Genomic DNA, 16259 nt, shown 5'->3' with positions numbered 1-16259 from the left:
AAAGGACCGCTGATCTACACTACTGGCCATTAAAATTGCTACACCACGAAGATGACGTGCTACAGATGCGAAATTTAACCGACAGGAAGAAGATGCTGTGATATGCAAATGATTAGCTTTTCAGAGCATTCACACAGGGTTGGAGCCGCTGGCGACACCTACAACGTGCTCACATGAGGAAAGTTTCCACCCGATTTCTCATACACAAACAGCACTTGACCGGCGTTGCCTGGTGAAACGTTGTTGTGACGCCTCGTGTAAGGAGGAGAAATGCGTACCATCACGTTTCCGACTTTGATAAAGGTCTGATTGTAGCCTATCGCGATTGCGGTTTATCGTAACGCGACATTGCTGCTCGCGTTGGTCGAGATCCAATGACTGTTAGCAGAATATGTAATCGGTGGGTTCGGGAGGGTATTACGGAACGCCGTGCTGGATCCCAACGGCCTCAATCACTAGCAGTCGAGATGACAGGCATCTTATCCGCATGGCTGTAACGGATCGCGCAGCCACGTCTCGATCCCTGAGTCAATAGATGGGGACGTTTGCAAGACAACAGCCATCTGCACGAATAGTTCGACGACGTTTGCAGCAGCATGGACTATCAGCTCGGAGACCATGGCTGCGGTTACCCTTGACGCTGCATCACAGACAGGAGCGTCTGCGATGGTGTACTCAACGACGAACCTGGGTGCACGAATGGCAAAACGTCATTTTTTCGGATAAATCCAGGTTCTGTTTACAGCATCATGATGGTTGCATCCGTGTTTGGCGACCTCGCGGTGAACGCACATTGGAAGCGTATATTCTTCATCGCCATACTGGCGTATCACCCGGCGTGATGGTATGGGGTGCCATTGGTTACACGTCTCCGTCACCTTTTATTGGTATTGACGGCACTTTGAACATTGGACGTTACATTTCAGATGTGTTACGACCCGTGGGTCTACCCTTCATTAGATCCCTGCGAAACCCTACATTTCAGCAGGATAATGCACGACCGCATGTTGCAGGTCCTGCACGGGCCTTTCTGGATACAGAAAATGTTCGACTGCTGCCCTGGCCAGCACATTCTCCAGATCTCTCACCATCTGAAAACGTCTGGTCAATGGTGGCCGAGCAACTGGCTCGTCATAATACGCCAGTCACTGATCTTGATGAACTGTGGTATCGTGTTGAAGCTGCATGGGCAGTTGTACCTGTACACGCCATCCAAGCTGTGTTTGAGTCAATGGCGAGGCGTATCAAGGCCGTTATTACGGCCAGAGGTGGTTGTTCTGGGTACTGATTTCTCAGGATTTATGCACCCAAATTGCGTGAAAATGTAATCACATGTCAGTTCTAGTATAATGTATTTGTCCAATGAATACCCGTTTATCATCTGCATTTCTTCTTGGCGCAGCAATTTTAAAGGCCAGTAGTGTAGTATTCCATTGAAACAGCAAGAAGTCGAGACTTCTCACAATTCCTATAATGTGATTAGAATGTGGAAGTTAGTACAAATATTGCACTGTATTCCTTCGTTAACATAGTAGGACTGCGACACCAGGAATACAAACTTACTGTAACTGTTTTAGTATTTCGTCTGCTGAGCATTTCACTTTTAAGTCGAGTCTATCATTACGGAGGTGTGTAAGTACTGTATGAGCTAAGTATGCTGGACAAAAATTTGCTCACCCCCAGGAGACATCACGCTATCACTGCCTGCAGCCTTGATAACAGCCCCAGTGCGGCTAGGAAGAAAATCCACAAGTTCCTTTAGATACGTCGTACCCAGGTCATTAATGACCTGATCCCGTAGACCAGTGCTTCCCAACAGGTGGTCGAGCGGACCCGCAGAGGTCCACGAGCTATGCCAGAGGGGTCCGCAAGATACTATTAGAATAAAAAAAAATATATTAAATATATTTCGTATGATAACAGATTTTTGTTATGGCCGCTCAAAATTTTTTCAATAATGAATATGTCAATGTTTTTCCTAGTACCAAAAATAGAAAACGTATCAAAAGACTTTTAATTTGGATTTTTTGGGTACTTGATACTGTAATACGACAAGGTACCAATCATGTTCGATGAGGGGGTCCTCGAGAAAATTTTGTTGGGAACCCTTGCCGTAGACTGTAGAGCTGCGAAATTTCGGGAATACTGACTGCTACGTTTCACCCGCTGTTCTCAGAAATTTGCTGTCGGATTGTTGTTGTGGTCTTCAATCCGAAGATTGGTTTGATGCAGCTCTCCATGCTACTCTATCCTGTGCAAACCTCTTCTTCTCCGAATAACTAGTGCAATCTACCTCCTTTTGAAACTGGTTACTGCCAGGCACTTAAATGTGATTTGCCGAGTATCCATGTAGATATAGATGTATTCGTCTCATGGTCTCCCTCTACGATTTTTACCCCCCCCCCCCCCCCCCCACACTTCTCTCATATTAAACTGGCGATTTTTTGATGTCTCAAAACGAGGCCTATCAACCGATTCCTTCTTTTAATCAAGGTATGCCATAAATTTCTTTTCTCCCCAGTTCTATGTAGTACTTCCACATTGGTTACATGATGTACCGATTAAATCTTCAGTACTCTTCCATAGCCCTACATTTCATTCAATATGTGCACTACTTCCGCACAAGACTACGCACTAGACAAATATCGTCAAAAAAGATTTCCTAGCAGTTAAATCTATGTTCGATGTTAACAAATTTCTCTTCTTCTGAAGCATTTTCTTTCCCATTGCCAGCCTACATTTTATATCCTCTCTACTTCGAACATCATCAGTTGTTGTACGACCCAAATAGCAAAACTATCTACTACTTTAGTGTCTCGTTTCCTGACCTGATTCCCTCAGCACCATCTGATTTAATTCGAGCTGCGTTCCAGTACCCTTTCTTCCCATTCACTAAATTGTCCATTCCATCAGCTTCTCTTACAAGTCTGACTCTGTTCTGTGTCTGTCTCTGACAGAATTACAATGCCATCGGCAAACCTCAAAGTTTTATTTCTTCTCCCTGAATAATTCCTACGCCAAATTTTTCTTTGGTTTTCTTTATTGCCTGCTGAAGGTATGGACTCAATAACTCCCTTCTCAACTACTGCTTGTCTTTCATCCCCCTAGAATCCTATAAACGCCTTCTGGTATCGGTACAAGTTGTAAGTAGCTTTTCCCTCCCTTCAGCCTTCAGAATTCCAGTTTATATTGTCAATAGCTTTCTCTAAGCTTACAAATGTGGAATTAAAATCGGAAAATTTAACGGGCCTGTCGAGGAGCGATAAGATGCCCGAGTATTCGTCAAACCAGGACACCATGCGTGCAGCGATGTGAAGCTGGCTGTTGTCTACTTGGAAGACGGGAGTGTCCAGCGTATATTTATTTTAAAGATGCAGAGAAAAGGACAACAACTGATCACAAAGAATGTTGAAATAAATGTCCTGGTACATGCTGACAGTGAGTGGGCCCAAGTCATGATAGTAGGAATACGTCCAGAACAACACAGAACCACCTCCAGCCTTAGCTAACCCTCCGCACACTGCTGTTTAAACGCCTCATTGGGCCGTCTGTGTTCTCGACTTCCTCCATCATTTGAGGAGAGGTAAAATCGCAACTAGTCGAACGACACTACACACCTAGCTTTCCGGAAATATGGAACCTGCCTGTTGCCTTCATCCATGGTTCGCAGGATATCATGTGACAAGAGGGCAAGCCGAGTTTCACGCGAGCGATTATTCCCGTCTGAAGGTAATTTATTACATTGTAACTCAAATTATATTAAAGAATTCTGTAGCAAACGAATGATATTGGTCTGTAATTTTCTTCTACCCTCCTTATAATACAGCGCCCAGGCCTTCATAAGCCTGAAACACGTGTGCTATGCGTATGATCCTGTATAACTGTACTTCCCTCTCCAGACATCTTGAGACAGTAGCTCGGTAGATAATTCTTTTGACCAGCTGTGATTTTCAGCGTCACAAGTAAGTCGACGTGCAGTGCATCCGGTACCGCGGGCAGTACATTTCTTTGAATCAGAATCCAGCCATTTGTCATCAAAAGGTGAATTAGTATGCTTATATCTTGCAGTCACTGGCGTATCCCCTATTGTTTACTTTTCGTTATATTTATATTGGTTCGCGTATTACATATATTGCACCCAAATGTGTTTTTTTGAAAGGTCGAATCCTACAAGGGGAAATCCTGTCACATTAAAGTTTTCTGTTATGTTTTGTACGTTTTCAGAGCCTAACAATTCATGTACGTCGTAGACTGAGTTCAATTTGATCACAACCTAAGGTGAGGTAGTTACATGTAATGGCGCTGTATATAACAATTCTTTGTGAAAGGTAATTATCGAGGGTCATGTCAAGTCAGAAACGCAGTAACTGAGCGTAAACGTCCAAGAATTCACTATGAGCATAACCACAGCTTCCTTACAACTGTTTTCAACAGTACCGTGAATGAATGCAACAAGACACACAACACGTCCCGCTGACATTCGCACTGCTGTGCGTTTATTATTAGTACGACAGAGATACAAAGATAAACGGAAGTAAGAATTCAAACGGAATACAGTTACTCTGTGGTTTCGCTTGGCTCAGATAAACAGAGCGAACATTCTACACTAGTCCTGCGGAGTGGAGCGCTAGGAGTGACCAGCTCGGAGCCAAGGGGGCCAAGGTATTGTTTCCAGCTTGAGGTTGACGACCTTGGGAACATTTGTGACCGGCGCCAAGCCGCAGCTGCTGCCAACTGTGGTGAGAAATTGACGGTTCGTTGCATTGTCTGCATTTCCCGGTGTCCGCTTTGTTCACCTGTCATAATGGTGGAAGGTATAAAGATAGATAAAACGACAGAAAATGTCTCGCGCCGCTGGGTATCTAGTTTACGCAGTCGAGTTTACGATTAGGGACAGTGGCGGCGTTTGGCGCCGGCGCCGTCGGTGACAGCTGACCTCGCAAAAAGTTGTTCAAGTTGTTAAAATTTTTGCTATTTAGTTATCCGTCTTTATTTCCGTACGAGTGTAGTAGAATTTATCTAGGGTCGTCTTGCAACATTACGAAAGTCAAGTCCCTATTACACTATACACCTAAGGTGCACACCTATTTCAGCAGCGTCCCAGGCGTACGTGTTTGGAACTACAGACGAAGTCAAAACAGTGGTGATGCAGTGGTTAACAAGTCAGGCGGCAGACTTCTATGAGGAGGGTATTCAAAAACTGGTACAACGTTATGACAAGTGCCTCAACATTGACAGAAATTATGTAGAAAAGTAGATTAAGGTACAGGCTTTCATGTAAAAATACAATTATTGAGATATCTTAGCGCGTCTGTTTTTAATTTCAAAACGGTAATTACTTCAAAAACACGCCTCGTATGATGGACCTAGAAGTCTCTTAAGTGGACACCTGGACTTTATAGCCGTAAGATATGCTTCAGATTGTCCAGTGGTAATCAATATTATTCTTTCACATTCTTCGTTACACTTACGGGTAATAAAATTACTTGAATCAATAGGGAACAAATATTAGGCGTGTTTTTACTGTAAAGGATCTAGGCTTCTATCTCTGATGCTAGTACCGAGTTACAGGGGAGTGTCTTACTGTTTGACGTTCCTTCGTACATTTGGATGGAACTTAATACTAGCCAATGAGTTGTGATAACCGTAACGTATTAGCCGGATCTCGAATGTCTGCTTTCTGTTGGAGGAGGAGGAGGAGGAGGAGATTAGTGTTTAACGTCCCGTCGACAACGAGGTCATTAGAGACGGAGCGCAAGCTCGGGCGAGGGAAGGATGGGGAAGGAAATCGGCCGTGCCCTTTCAAAGGAACCATCCCGGCATTTGCCTGAAGCGATTTAGGGAAATCACGGAAAACCTAAATCAGGATGGCCGGAGACGGGATTGAACCGTCGTCCTCCCGAATGCGAGTCCAGTGTGCTAACCACTGCGCCACCTCGCTCGGTTGCTTTCTGTTGGCGGAGCTTCATGGAGCCATGGCCCTGATAATTATGGCTCAGTGTAAAAGAGTTGTAAAATTGTCTTGGGTAGTAGCGCAGTTGTATGAGTTTCGTCTGAGATTTCGTATTCCTAAAGAATTTCGCTACTGTGCAGGCCGGTGTTTTTCTGAAATGCCAGCGCATTGGAATAATAACAAATGTCTTAGTTCCCTGACTTCCAGATTGAAATTTTCAGATTTATTTTTATTACATCGCAAGAGTGTGGTCTATGAGTGTAAACTCGGCGTGTATGCCTGTTGGCAACGGCTAAGGTGCGCAGGATCCCGCTTTGCGGTGACTGCAAATTCATCAGGTCCCTCTGCCACAATGACCCACATTCCTGAATGCTGCAATTCCCCAAAATTAGTGTCCGCGTGGCCGGACAGGATTTAGAGTGACATTCGACATGAATACAGATTTACAGCCTTGCTCCCAGGTCACACGGCACTCGTTCTCTCTAGCAAGTAAGAAAAACGTACGTCACTGCGTGACCTCGCACTGAAGAACAGCAGTCGCGTCGCTGGTGAAGGGCAGCTTCAGAGAAGTAGGAGTTCTGAGAAGTGTAGCGCCTAATAGGTGGAGGCGGCTCCAGTGGGAGGCCGAGAGTGGCGCTTATTATTCCATATGAGAGGGGAACGGAATGCCTGGCCTGTGTAGCAGCTGAGGAAAACGAGGAGCAATTGTGAAAGGCAGCCAGCCTATCATGACGAGAACGTGTTGTTCTGTCGTTGCTGGTAGGAGGCGTGCAGGATACTTTGCAGGTGCACAATGCAGGTCGTGGAAAGATAAGCTAGAATGTCATTGCAGTTTGTACAGCCACTGCCGTTCCATTACATCAGCCTTACCCTAACTGCACAGTAGCTATATTGTCTGCTTCTGTAGTATTGTTAATTTTTCAGTGTATAGTGTGATTTAATACCCTCAAAACAATTACACAAGTCATGAGCCGCGTTAAGAAGCTGGAATAATTGCAGTTCCATCAATGAAATAGACTCACTTAACCGAGTTGACGAAACAATAAATAATATAAGCTACAACCCAATTCATGGGGCACTTAGAAAGAATGGACTCAAACAGGTTAACGCACAAAATCCATACATTTATAAAGAACAAAACTACAAGACCGAACTGGTACAAACAGACGGAAAAAGACCTGAGAGAATTAGGGTCTCCAAATCTACATGATATAAATGAAATCAGAAAAATCGCAAAGACACGGGGTTTTGAGAAAGAAGAGAGAAAAACTAACCGACATACATGATCTACGCAACGAAAGCTAGCCCATTCGTTGTTTATGAAGGAATACTGGGCAAAAAGGAAGGCCAACAAATGTTGATTACGCGTGGTCCTAAGTGATCCATCCGCGAAGAAGAAGAAGAAGAAGAATAAGCTACAAGTCACGAGTCACGTTAAGAAGCTGGAACAATTGCAGTTCCACCAACGAAAATATTGATGAAACACTAAATACTATAAGTTGTTGTTTCAATAGCTGTTACAATAAATCACAAGATCAAGACCTTTTTTTTATTATTTCCATTTTTGACGCTCATTTTCAGACATCATGTTTTATTGTTAAGGCATTTATAACTCATTACTCAGTATTAACTAAATAAAAGAAAGAGAAATTGACGAGTTTATTGTCCTATCGCCGACGGTTCTGCTAGAGACGGATGGCAAGGCCGAGCGAGGTAGCACACTGGTGAGCACACTGGACTCGCATTCGGGAGGACGATAGTTCGAATCCTTGTCGAGCCATCCTGAGATTTTCCATAATTTTTCTAAATCGCTCCAGCAATGCCGGGATGGTTCCTTTGAAAGCGCACCGTCGATTTCCTTGCCCTTCACACATTCCAAGCGTGTGCTCCGTCTCTTATGTCATCGATGTCGGCTGGACGTGAAAAAGTAGCCTTCCTTCCTTCCGTCAGACGGGAAAAGAAGTTAGCTGTGTCCGTTTCAAGCAACCATTTGTCTCAATCAGTTTAGGAAAACCATAAAAAATCAAAATCGGTATAGCCAAACAGGTATCTGAACCCAACTCGTGACGAACGTCTATTTTTTATCTGATGATTAGTGTACGCCGAAACAAGCAACGTAATTTGAATGAAAGAAGCTGAAGGTGCGATCTACGCGGGTATTGTATCGTCAGCAGGATGCTAATCAACGAAGACCTGATTACAGATGTTTCATCAATTAGTAGGCATTCGTGACCATCTCTTAAAGTGTGAGTCTTCGACGAAGCCTATCCTCTTTTTAAAGAGTTCTGGGATACAATTCTGTATGAGGCAATTGCAGCTTCTTTGAATATTTGCTCCCCTGTAAACTTGTCACGAATAGCTCCCGTTTGATTACTGGCGGAAGTGCAGCAGTCTGCAGTCTTTCTTTTTTCCATACCATGAACTTATTCTACGACTTCTAGTGTGGTGCCTTCATTCGGCTATGTTGACAGCGCTGCTGTGACCACATTTATTTCGTTAACAACATTAACGAACGATCTTCAGTGAGGTTTGAGAGTCTTCACCCAGTTCGGTTGCAATTTGTGCAAGTTTTCATCATTTCACATGAAAATATTTAATAACATCCAACTAGTATTTTTTTAACCGTCTCATACGCTCACTTGTTATTGGCCTTTCGGGGTGGCAATCAAAAACCATTGTATGCCCATCATATATTCAACAAAAGCATTATTGGAATGGTGCTTACCAACAGTGACTTGCTTCAACAAAATTTTCTATTATAAAAGTTTTCTTGGGTAATGAAATTACCCTCGTAATAATGCCTGAAGTTAGATATTTAAGATGTCTAGTAATTAAATGCAATTTACTTTCTTTTCGATGTTTTGTTGGGTCATACTTGGTCTGTATCTGTATATAGAAGGTGAACATTTTGGATCGGAAAGACCCTACCGTCGACAGTCGATCAGTGTGTGTATAGGAAAATCTACAGATGCACACCACTACGTACGTACACACACTAGCCGAGAAAAATTATTCTACTCTAGGTTAAACCCTTCAAAAGGAGTATATTTATACATTGGGCAGCAATAAGAACAGCTGGCCAGTGTCCATTGACACCCAACCCAAAGCAGCTCACCAAAACGTCTCTACAGTGTGTGTAGAAATATGTTTGTAGGTTGCTTAGTACATCCAATTTGGGTGTCACAAGCAAGCCATTTATTTTCACCAGGGCAGAAGGTCAGGTACTGAGTGTGAATATGTGGACGAAAAACGAATAGTCTACACTGAGAGGTCTAGCCCATTTAATGCACCGTTACGACCGTGCAGAAAACATCATGCAGCAAATTATGTTCTGTGTTTGTGGGGAGACTGTTAGATGTAGAGAAAATTACAACAAACACTCTGAATTCGGTATATACTGTCAGTTCCACAAGAAAGTGTACGCCGTTATCTGTATCAAAAAAAGACAGTGTTATAAATATACGTTTACATGAAAATAGATGTTGTTACTAATTGCACAATTACCTAGTAGCTAATCCAGTCGCTGCCATGATCGGTTACAGCTTGGAACATTTTTGGCACGCTTTTCACGAGATCTCTATATCGTCCTGGTTTTATACATCTGCTTCAAAGTATATACTGGCTCTCCTTTAAGTTTCATCTTAATATACGACCAAACATTTTCGATCGGATTTCCATCCGGAGACATTGCAGGCAAATCCATCGTGGACGTCCCATTGTCTTGTTTCCACGCTGCACAGAGACGGCTGCGATGTTTTGGATCATTATCCTCTTGAGGCACCCAGCTTGCCTCGTTCGAAACAAATACCTTCTTAACGGACCTCAGAAGGAATTTTTGATGTCCGCAGCTCGTGGTCGTGCGGTAGCGTTCTCGCTTCCCGCGCCCGGGTTCCCGGGTTCGATTCCCGGCGGGGTCAGGGATTTTCTCTGCCTCCTGATGACTGGGTGTTGTGTGATGTCCTTAGGTTAGTTAGGTTTAAGTAGTTCTAGGGGACTGATGACCATAGATGCTAAGTCCCATAGTGCTCAGAGCACATTTTGTCAGCACTCACCAATTTTGCAATCGTTTGAAACTGCAACCGATGAAACAAAACATTTAAATCTCACACTTTATGTACAAACACTGTGCAAAAGCGCACTGAGTACAGATTCGAGACCACTAACAGGGATGTCGCGGCGGACATTACATCTAAAATTGTGGCGTACACCTTCTTGTGGGATTGACTGTATTAAGGTACCAATTATTTACGTACATGTACTTATACCCGTAACAACATTATATATATGAAAAGGATAGACTGCTATTCATCATATTGCGGAGATGCTGAGTCACAGATAGGCGCAAGTCACACACACATGACCACAGCCCTGTGTGTGTGTGTGTGTGTGTGTGTGTGTGTGTGTGTGTTGTTGTTCCTATGTTTGTTCTGTTGACACGTTTATCACAAATACGTACTATGGATAAACTAATTACGTAATAAGACCTCTGAGGACCGACACCTCACGTGACTGGCCCAGTAGCAGAACTAAACTGATGAGATGTACACTCCTGGAAATTGAAATAAGAACACTGTGAATTCATTGTCCCAGGAAGGGGAAACTTTATTGACACATTCCTGGGGTCAGATACATCACATGATCACACTGACAGAACCACAGGCACATAGACACAGGCAACAGAGCATGCACAATGTCGGCACTAGTACAGTGTATATCCACCTTTCGCAGCAATTCAAGCTGCTATTCTCCCATGGAGACGATCGTAGAGATGCTGGATGTAGTCCTGTGGAACGGCTTGCCATGCCATTTCCACCTGGCGCCTCAGTTGGACCAGCGTTCGTGCTGGACGTGCAGACCGCGTGAGACGACGCTTCATCCAGTCCCAAACATGCTCAATGGGGGACAGATCCGGAGATCTTGCTGGCCAGGGTAGTTGACTTACACCTTCTAGAGCTCGTTGGGTGGCACGGGATACATGCGGACGTGCATTGTCCTGTTGGAACAGCAAGTTCCCTTGCCGGTCTAGGAATGGTAGAACGATGGGTTCGATGACGGTTTGGATGTACCGTGCACTATTCAGTGTCCCCTCGACGATCACCAGTGGTGTACGGCCAGTGTAGGAGATCGCTCCCCACACCATGATGCCGGGTGTTGGCCCTGTGTGCCTCGGTCGTATGCAGTCCTGATTGTGGCGCTCACCTGCACGGCGCCAAACACGCATACGACCATCATTGGCACCAAGGCAGAAGCGACTCTCATCGCTGAAGACGACACGTCTCCATTCGTCCCTCCATTCACGCCTGTCGCGACACCACTGGAGGCGGGCTGCACGATGTTGGGGCGTGAGCGGAAGACGGCCTAACGGTGTGCGGGACCGTAGCCCAGCTTCATGGAGACGGTTGCGAATGGTCCTCGCCGATACCCCAGGAGCAACAGTGTCCCTAATTTGCTGGGAAGTGGCGGTGCGGTCCCCTACGGCACTGCGTAGGATCCTACGGTCTTGGCGTGCATCCGTGCGTCGCTGCGGTCCGGTCCCAGGTCGACGAGCACGTACACCTTCCGCCGACCACTGGCGACAACATCGATGTACTGTGGAGACCTCACGCCCCACGTGTTGAGCAATTCGGCGGTACGTCCACCCGGCCTCCCGCATGCCCACTATACGCCCTCGCTCAAAGTCCGTCAACTGCACATACGGTTCACGTCCACGTTGTCGCGGCATGCTACCAGTGTTAAAGACTGCGATGGAGCTCCGTATGCCACGGCAAACTGGCTGACACTGACGGCGGCGGTGCACAAATGCTGCGCAGCTAGCGCCATTCGACGGCCAACACCGCGGTTCCTGGTGTGTCCGCTGTGCCGTGCGTGTGATCATTGCTTGTACAGCCCTCTCGCAGTGTCCGGAGCAAGTATGGTGGGTCTGACACACCGGTGTCAATGTGTTCTTTTTTCCATTTCCAGGAGTGTATAAACTGAAGTACGTCGCTCGTGTGTCAACTAGCGTGTATTCGGTGCGCTCATACGCAGGCGACGTCTGTTGCAGAGTCGAGCCGCATTCTGCTGTCGCAGATCGAGCCCAGCTTCTCGTACTGCACGCACCTGGTCGTGGGCTACGCCACCATCAACACGGAGACGTACAAGGCGGTGCCGCCGAGCGAAGACGAGCACACCACGTACACCAACATCGTGGCGCTCAAGAGGCGCTTCCCCAGCCTCAAGATCCTGCTGTCGATCGGCGGCGGCGCCGCGGACACCGACAGCAGGGAGAAGTTCTTCGAGCTGGTCAGTTGGCGCGCGGAGCGCTTTCACACATTGCTGCGTACAAGCATTAACAAAGCGTTACACTAAAAACCCTTGGTAACTATCAAACTTGTTTGTCATGTTCGATGCTTCATATCCACGACTGTGTCAAACAACCGCACACACGTACTGGCCAAGTTTGTCACATTTGACCTCACTTTTGAAGCAGCTGTCTCGCTGTGCATATCGTGTGGTAAATTATTTTGAGATTAGTGGAAATAGCTAGCAATAAGCCAAACCCGGGTTTGATATCCGGTCAGCCGGCCGGTGTGGCCGTGCGGTTCTAGGCGCTTCAGTCTGGAACCGCGTGACCGCTACGGTCGCAGGTTCGAATCCTGCCTCGGGCATGGATGTGTGTGATGTCCTTAGGTTAGTTAGGTTTAAGTGGTTCTAAGTTCTAGGGGACTGATGACCACAGATGTTAAGTCCCATAGTGCTCAGAGCCATTTGAACCATTTGATATCCGGTCAAGTCGAAGATTGTCTCCGCTCATGGACTGGGTATTTTATTATCCTAACTTTCGTATCGTCGTGATTGACATTCCATTAATGCGCTGACTGTGTGGGCACTTCCCGAAATCCAATAAATTCAAAAAAATACGAGGGTTCGAACTTTAATAGCGGAAACTATTTATTTAGAGCTCGTACAAAATAGATACGTGTTTCAAAGTTTTACTGACCTTCAAAGTAGTCACCAGCATTGTGTATAATCCGTTGCCAGCGATGTGGAAGTCGTAGGATACTCTTCGCAGTGCCAGTTGTGTTGACAGTTCGAGCGGCGCGGTCTATTGGTTCAAATGGCTCTGAGCACTATGGGACTTAACATCTATGGTCATCAGTCCCCTAGAACTTAGAACTACTTAAACCTAACCAACCTAAGGACATCACACAACACCCAGTCATCACGAGGCAGAGAAAATCCCTGACCCCGCCGGGAATCGAACACGGGAACCCGGGCGCGGGAACGCGGTCTATTGCCCGACGAATCTGCAGCAGTTCTGAAGCGAATGCCTTGAAGTGTTTCCTTCAGTTTAGAAATCGAGTTGAACTCACGAGGGCTTAAGTCAGGGGAGTGCAGTAGCTGGTGTAGCACTTAGCAGCCCCATCAGTCAAACAAATCAATAACAGCTTGCACTGTACGTGCTTGAGCATTGTCCTGCAAAATGATGGGCAGCACCTACAAAAAGTGTCATCACTTCTGTCTCTATGCTGTTCATTTTTGGAACACAAACTACCACCAGCTTTCTAAATCACCTTGAAGGTAAAATTGGAAAGATTCGAGCTGTCTGCCAACAACCATTCTTCCCACGCACCATTTGTAAGTGGTGCACGAAGTACTCTCCACCACCCATCATTGGGTGGCATGTGAAGTACAGATGTAGATGTACGTCGCGATGTTCTAACTGAGTATTACCATCAATTCAGCCCAAAAATCTACAGTGGCAAAGAATCAAATTTCTACTATTTTTCTCTATAATGTGGCAGTCTATACATGCTAACAAAAATCTAAACATACACTGCAAAAATTGGGTGGCATTAGAACATAAATGTGGCAACACAATTTAAAATCATAAGTTTCATTTCTTAACACTGAATATTTACGGTAAATGTACTTAACTTTCTTACTAATTGTATGCTTAGCATTTGAGTCCTATACCTAAAATGACTGAACGTTAATAACTGTGCTGTCACTTGGCAGCCCGTGATTTAGTCACTATGGCTGAAAGTAATTTGCAGGCATATGATGTTAACTGTTACCATTGCTCCCTTAAATAAAGACTCCCAAGTCGAAACATTAGTCACTGTAGAACTTTGTAACTGTCTGTAGAAGAGATGGGACTGTAGGAGTCTCAGAATGAGGCTGCCAAAACAGTGGTCCATAGTGTAATCTGTCACAGAGATGTGGCGCAACTAACGCGTGTCCCTGTTGGGCGAGTGATCTCAACCTGTGTCCGTATTCTGTGGAATCAAAGTAGTTCCCAATTGAGAGCCATCTCTGTGGCATGTGGCAACACTATCAGCGGATGGATATGATTTGCTGACGAACATTTTGCTGAAGCAGAAGATAGTCCCTTTCGGCGAGAGGCTGCTACTCCGAACTTAGGCGGCACATGGCAAGTGATGTGTGTGTGTGTGTGTGTGTGTGTGTGTGTGTGTGTGTGTGTGTGTGTGTGTGTGTGTGTGGTGGCAGAGTCTCGTGGTACTGCTGTGTACTTCTTGAGCTATGTACCAGCAATGTGTACGATATAGCGTCCTATCCATATGAGCTCTGTACAGATGGACATCCGAAAAAGCTAGAACAGGACAAGGGCAAGGAAGCGACGCAGAAGTAACCACCAGCAGCGTAAATGACTGTTGCAACATTGCAGATTATAACTGTTTTTGGTAGTATTTTTATAGATGGTGAGATGGTGTAAACTACAAGGCGAAACCTGCAAACAATAATCCATACAATGATCTGGTACAGAATATGACTGCCATAATTTGAATGTTCCTGTGGACTCCACACAGTTGAAATGACCTCTAAATATCAGACACAGCGCAGCAGTCGTCCATTGGGCCCATTGACTTTAATAGCACACGTGGGCGCTACCCGTCATTAAGTACTTGAGCATTCGCCTCTGGCCTTGCAAGTAACGACGTTGACAGACGATCCGCAACACAGGCAGGTCACTACATAACACCACATGGCTCTCATTGAGTCATGTGTCATTCTTTTGTTACTCTCGAGCACGACATAGCGCGAAGAGTTACCTCCCCTTTACTTTCTGCGCAAAACTTGTTTGTACCAACCTGAGTTAAGAGGCAGTGTAGTCGAGTGTAAACTCTACAAAATCCATAAAAAACACTAGTACTGCAATTGATTCTGGTATTATAAATGAGATTTCTTTGGTTGTTCCAAGTCATATTTACGTGAAAACGTTTAGTAAGTGATAAACGATCTTTATTTTTAACAGCTCCACCGACGACAGGCTACATTTCGTGGCAGACGAGCCACTAGTAAGTTTGTGCAAAGCACAGTACATGCTATATTATGAACAAAGCATACGCCATGAACAGAAACCACCTATATCTGTCAGTACAGGGAGGAATGATTGTCCAGGGAGATCAGACAGAGTGTTCTGTATGGTAATAACATTGTACTTCTCTGCCTTCTCTCAAGAGGATCGGACCCAAACCGTTCCGCGTAACTCGAATTGTGGTCCCTCTCATGTGTTTAACCCATCATTGCTTACCCACCGTTACGGTTTCTTCTAGCAAAGACCTACGTAAATGTACGCAGAAAATTGTCAAAAATAGGGTTCCTCAGTAGAAAAGCATATGCTCCGCTCCAGTTTGCGGTTACGAAAAGATGAAGGGTTAATTTTACAGAACACGCCATTAAGAAATGATGAGATACGCTTTAGAGCTCATCAATATTTTTTACTTTGAAATTTATGGAAAACGTAAAATTTAAGTCTCTCTCGGCGAATAAAATATTCAATCAACTCTCGGGATTGAAGCCTGGTGACTTCTTCGACAATCGCCGATAATTCGAAGGTACACAGCTTGTCATTTTCCTTAGCGCCACCACGCAACCAACGTCAGAATTCATCGATATTGAATATCAATTACGTACAAATGACGTTCTCTCTGTTCCTCTGTTTTCTGACCAAGGAGAGTGCAGCATTCCAAGCAGAATTTAAGCAAACAACTGCATCTGCATTACAAGGTTACTTGCTAACTTTAATCTCAACTCCTCGTTAATAGCACTGTCCCAGTAGATAGAAGTCCATTCTGCGTTGTTATATTCATTAGGATGACCGGTGGCAAAGCAATGTTTTACAATAGCCTATTAGCTCACTTGTTGTAATGGTGTGTGATACTTATGCAAGATTTGCTTTTATAAGCATTTTTATGATGATGATGATGTCCCACACACCGTAAAAGAGCGTAGGGGACGATGCGGGAGACCCGCACCTTATGAAGCAGCGATTTCATATTGGTCCATATTCATGTTCGCTATC

At 45.0% G+C, this 16259-nt stretch overlaps 1 protein-coding gene across 1 annotated transcript in view; it reads left to right on the top strand.

The window, feature by feature from the left end:
- LOC126194152 (chitinase-like protein Idgf4) overlaps positions 1 to 16259 on the top strand; it is a 51485-nt gene that overhangs the window by 16283 nt on the left and 18943 nt on the right. Inside the window, exon 2 of the mRNA XM_049932743.1 lies at positions 11997 to 12235. Coding sequence (XP_049788700.1) covers positions 11997 to 12235 — 239 coding nt within the window. The remainder of the gene's footprint in view (positions 1 to 11996; positions 12236 to 16259) is intronic.

Source organism: Schistocerca nitens, chromosome 1 (assembly GCF_023898315.1).
Source record: "Schistocerca nitens isolate TAMUIC-IGC-003100 chromosome 1, iqSchNite1.1, whole genome shotgun sequence".
Lineage (NCBI taxonomy): Eukaryota > Metazoa > Arthropoda > Insecta > Orthoptera > Acrididae > Schistocerca > Schistocerca nitens.
This window is presented reverse-complemented; position numbering and strand designations above follow the sequence as displayed.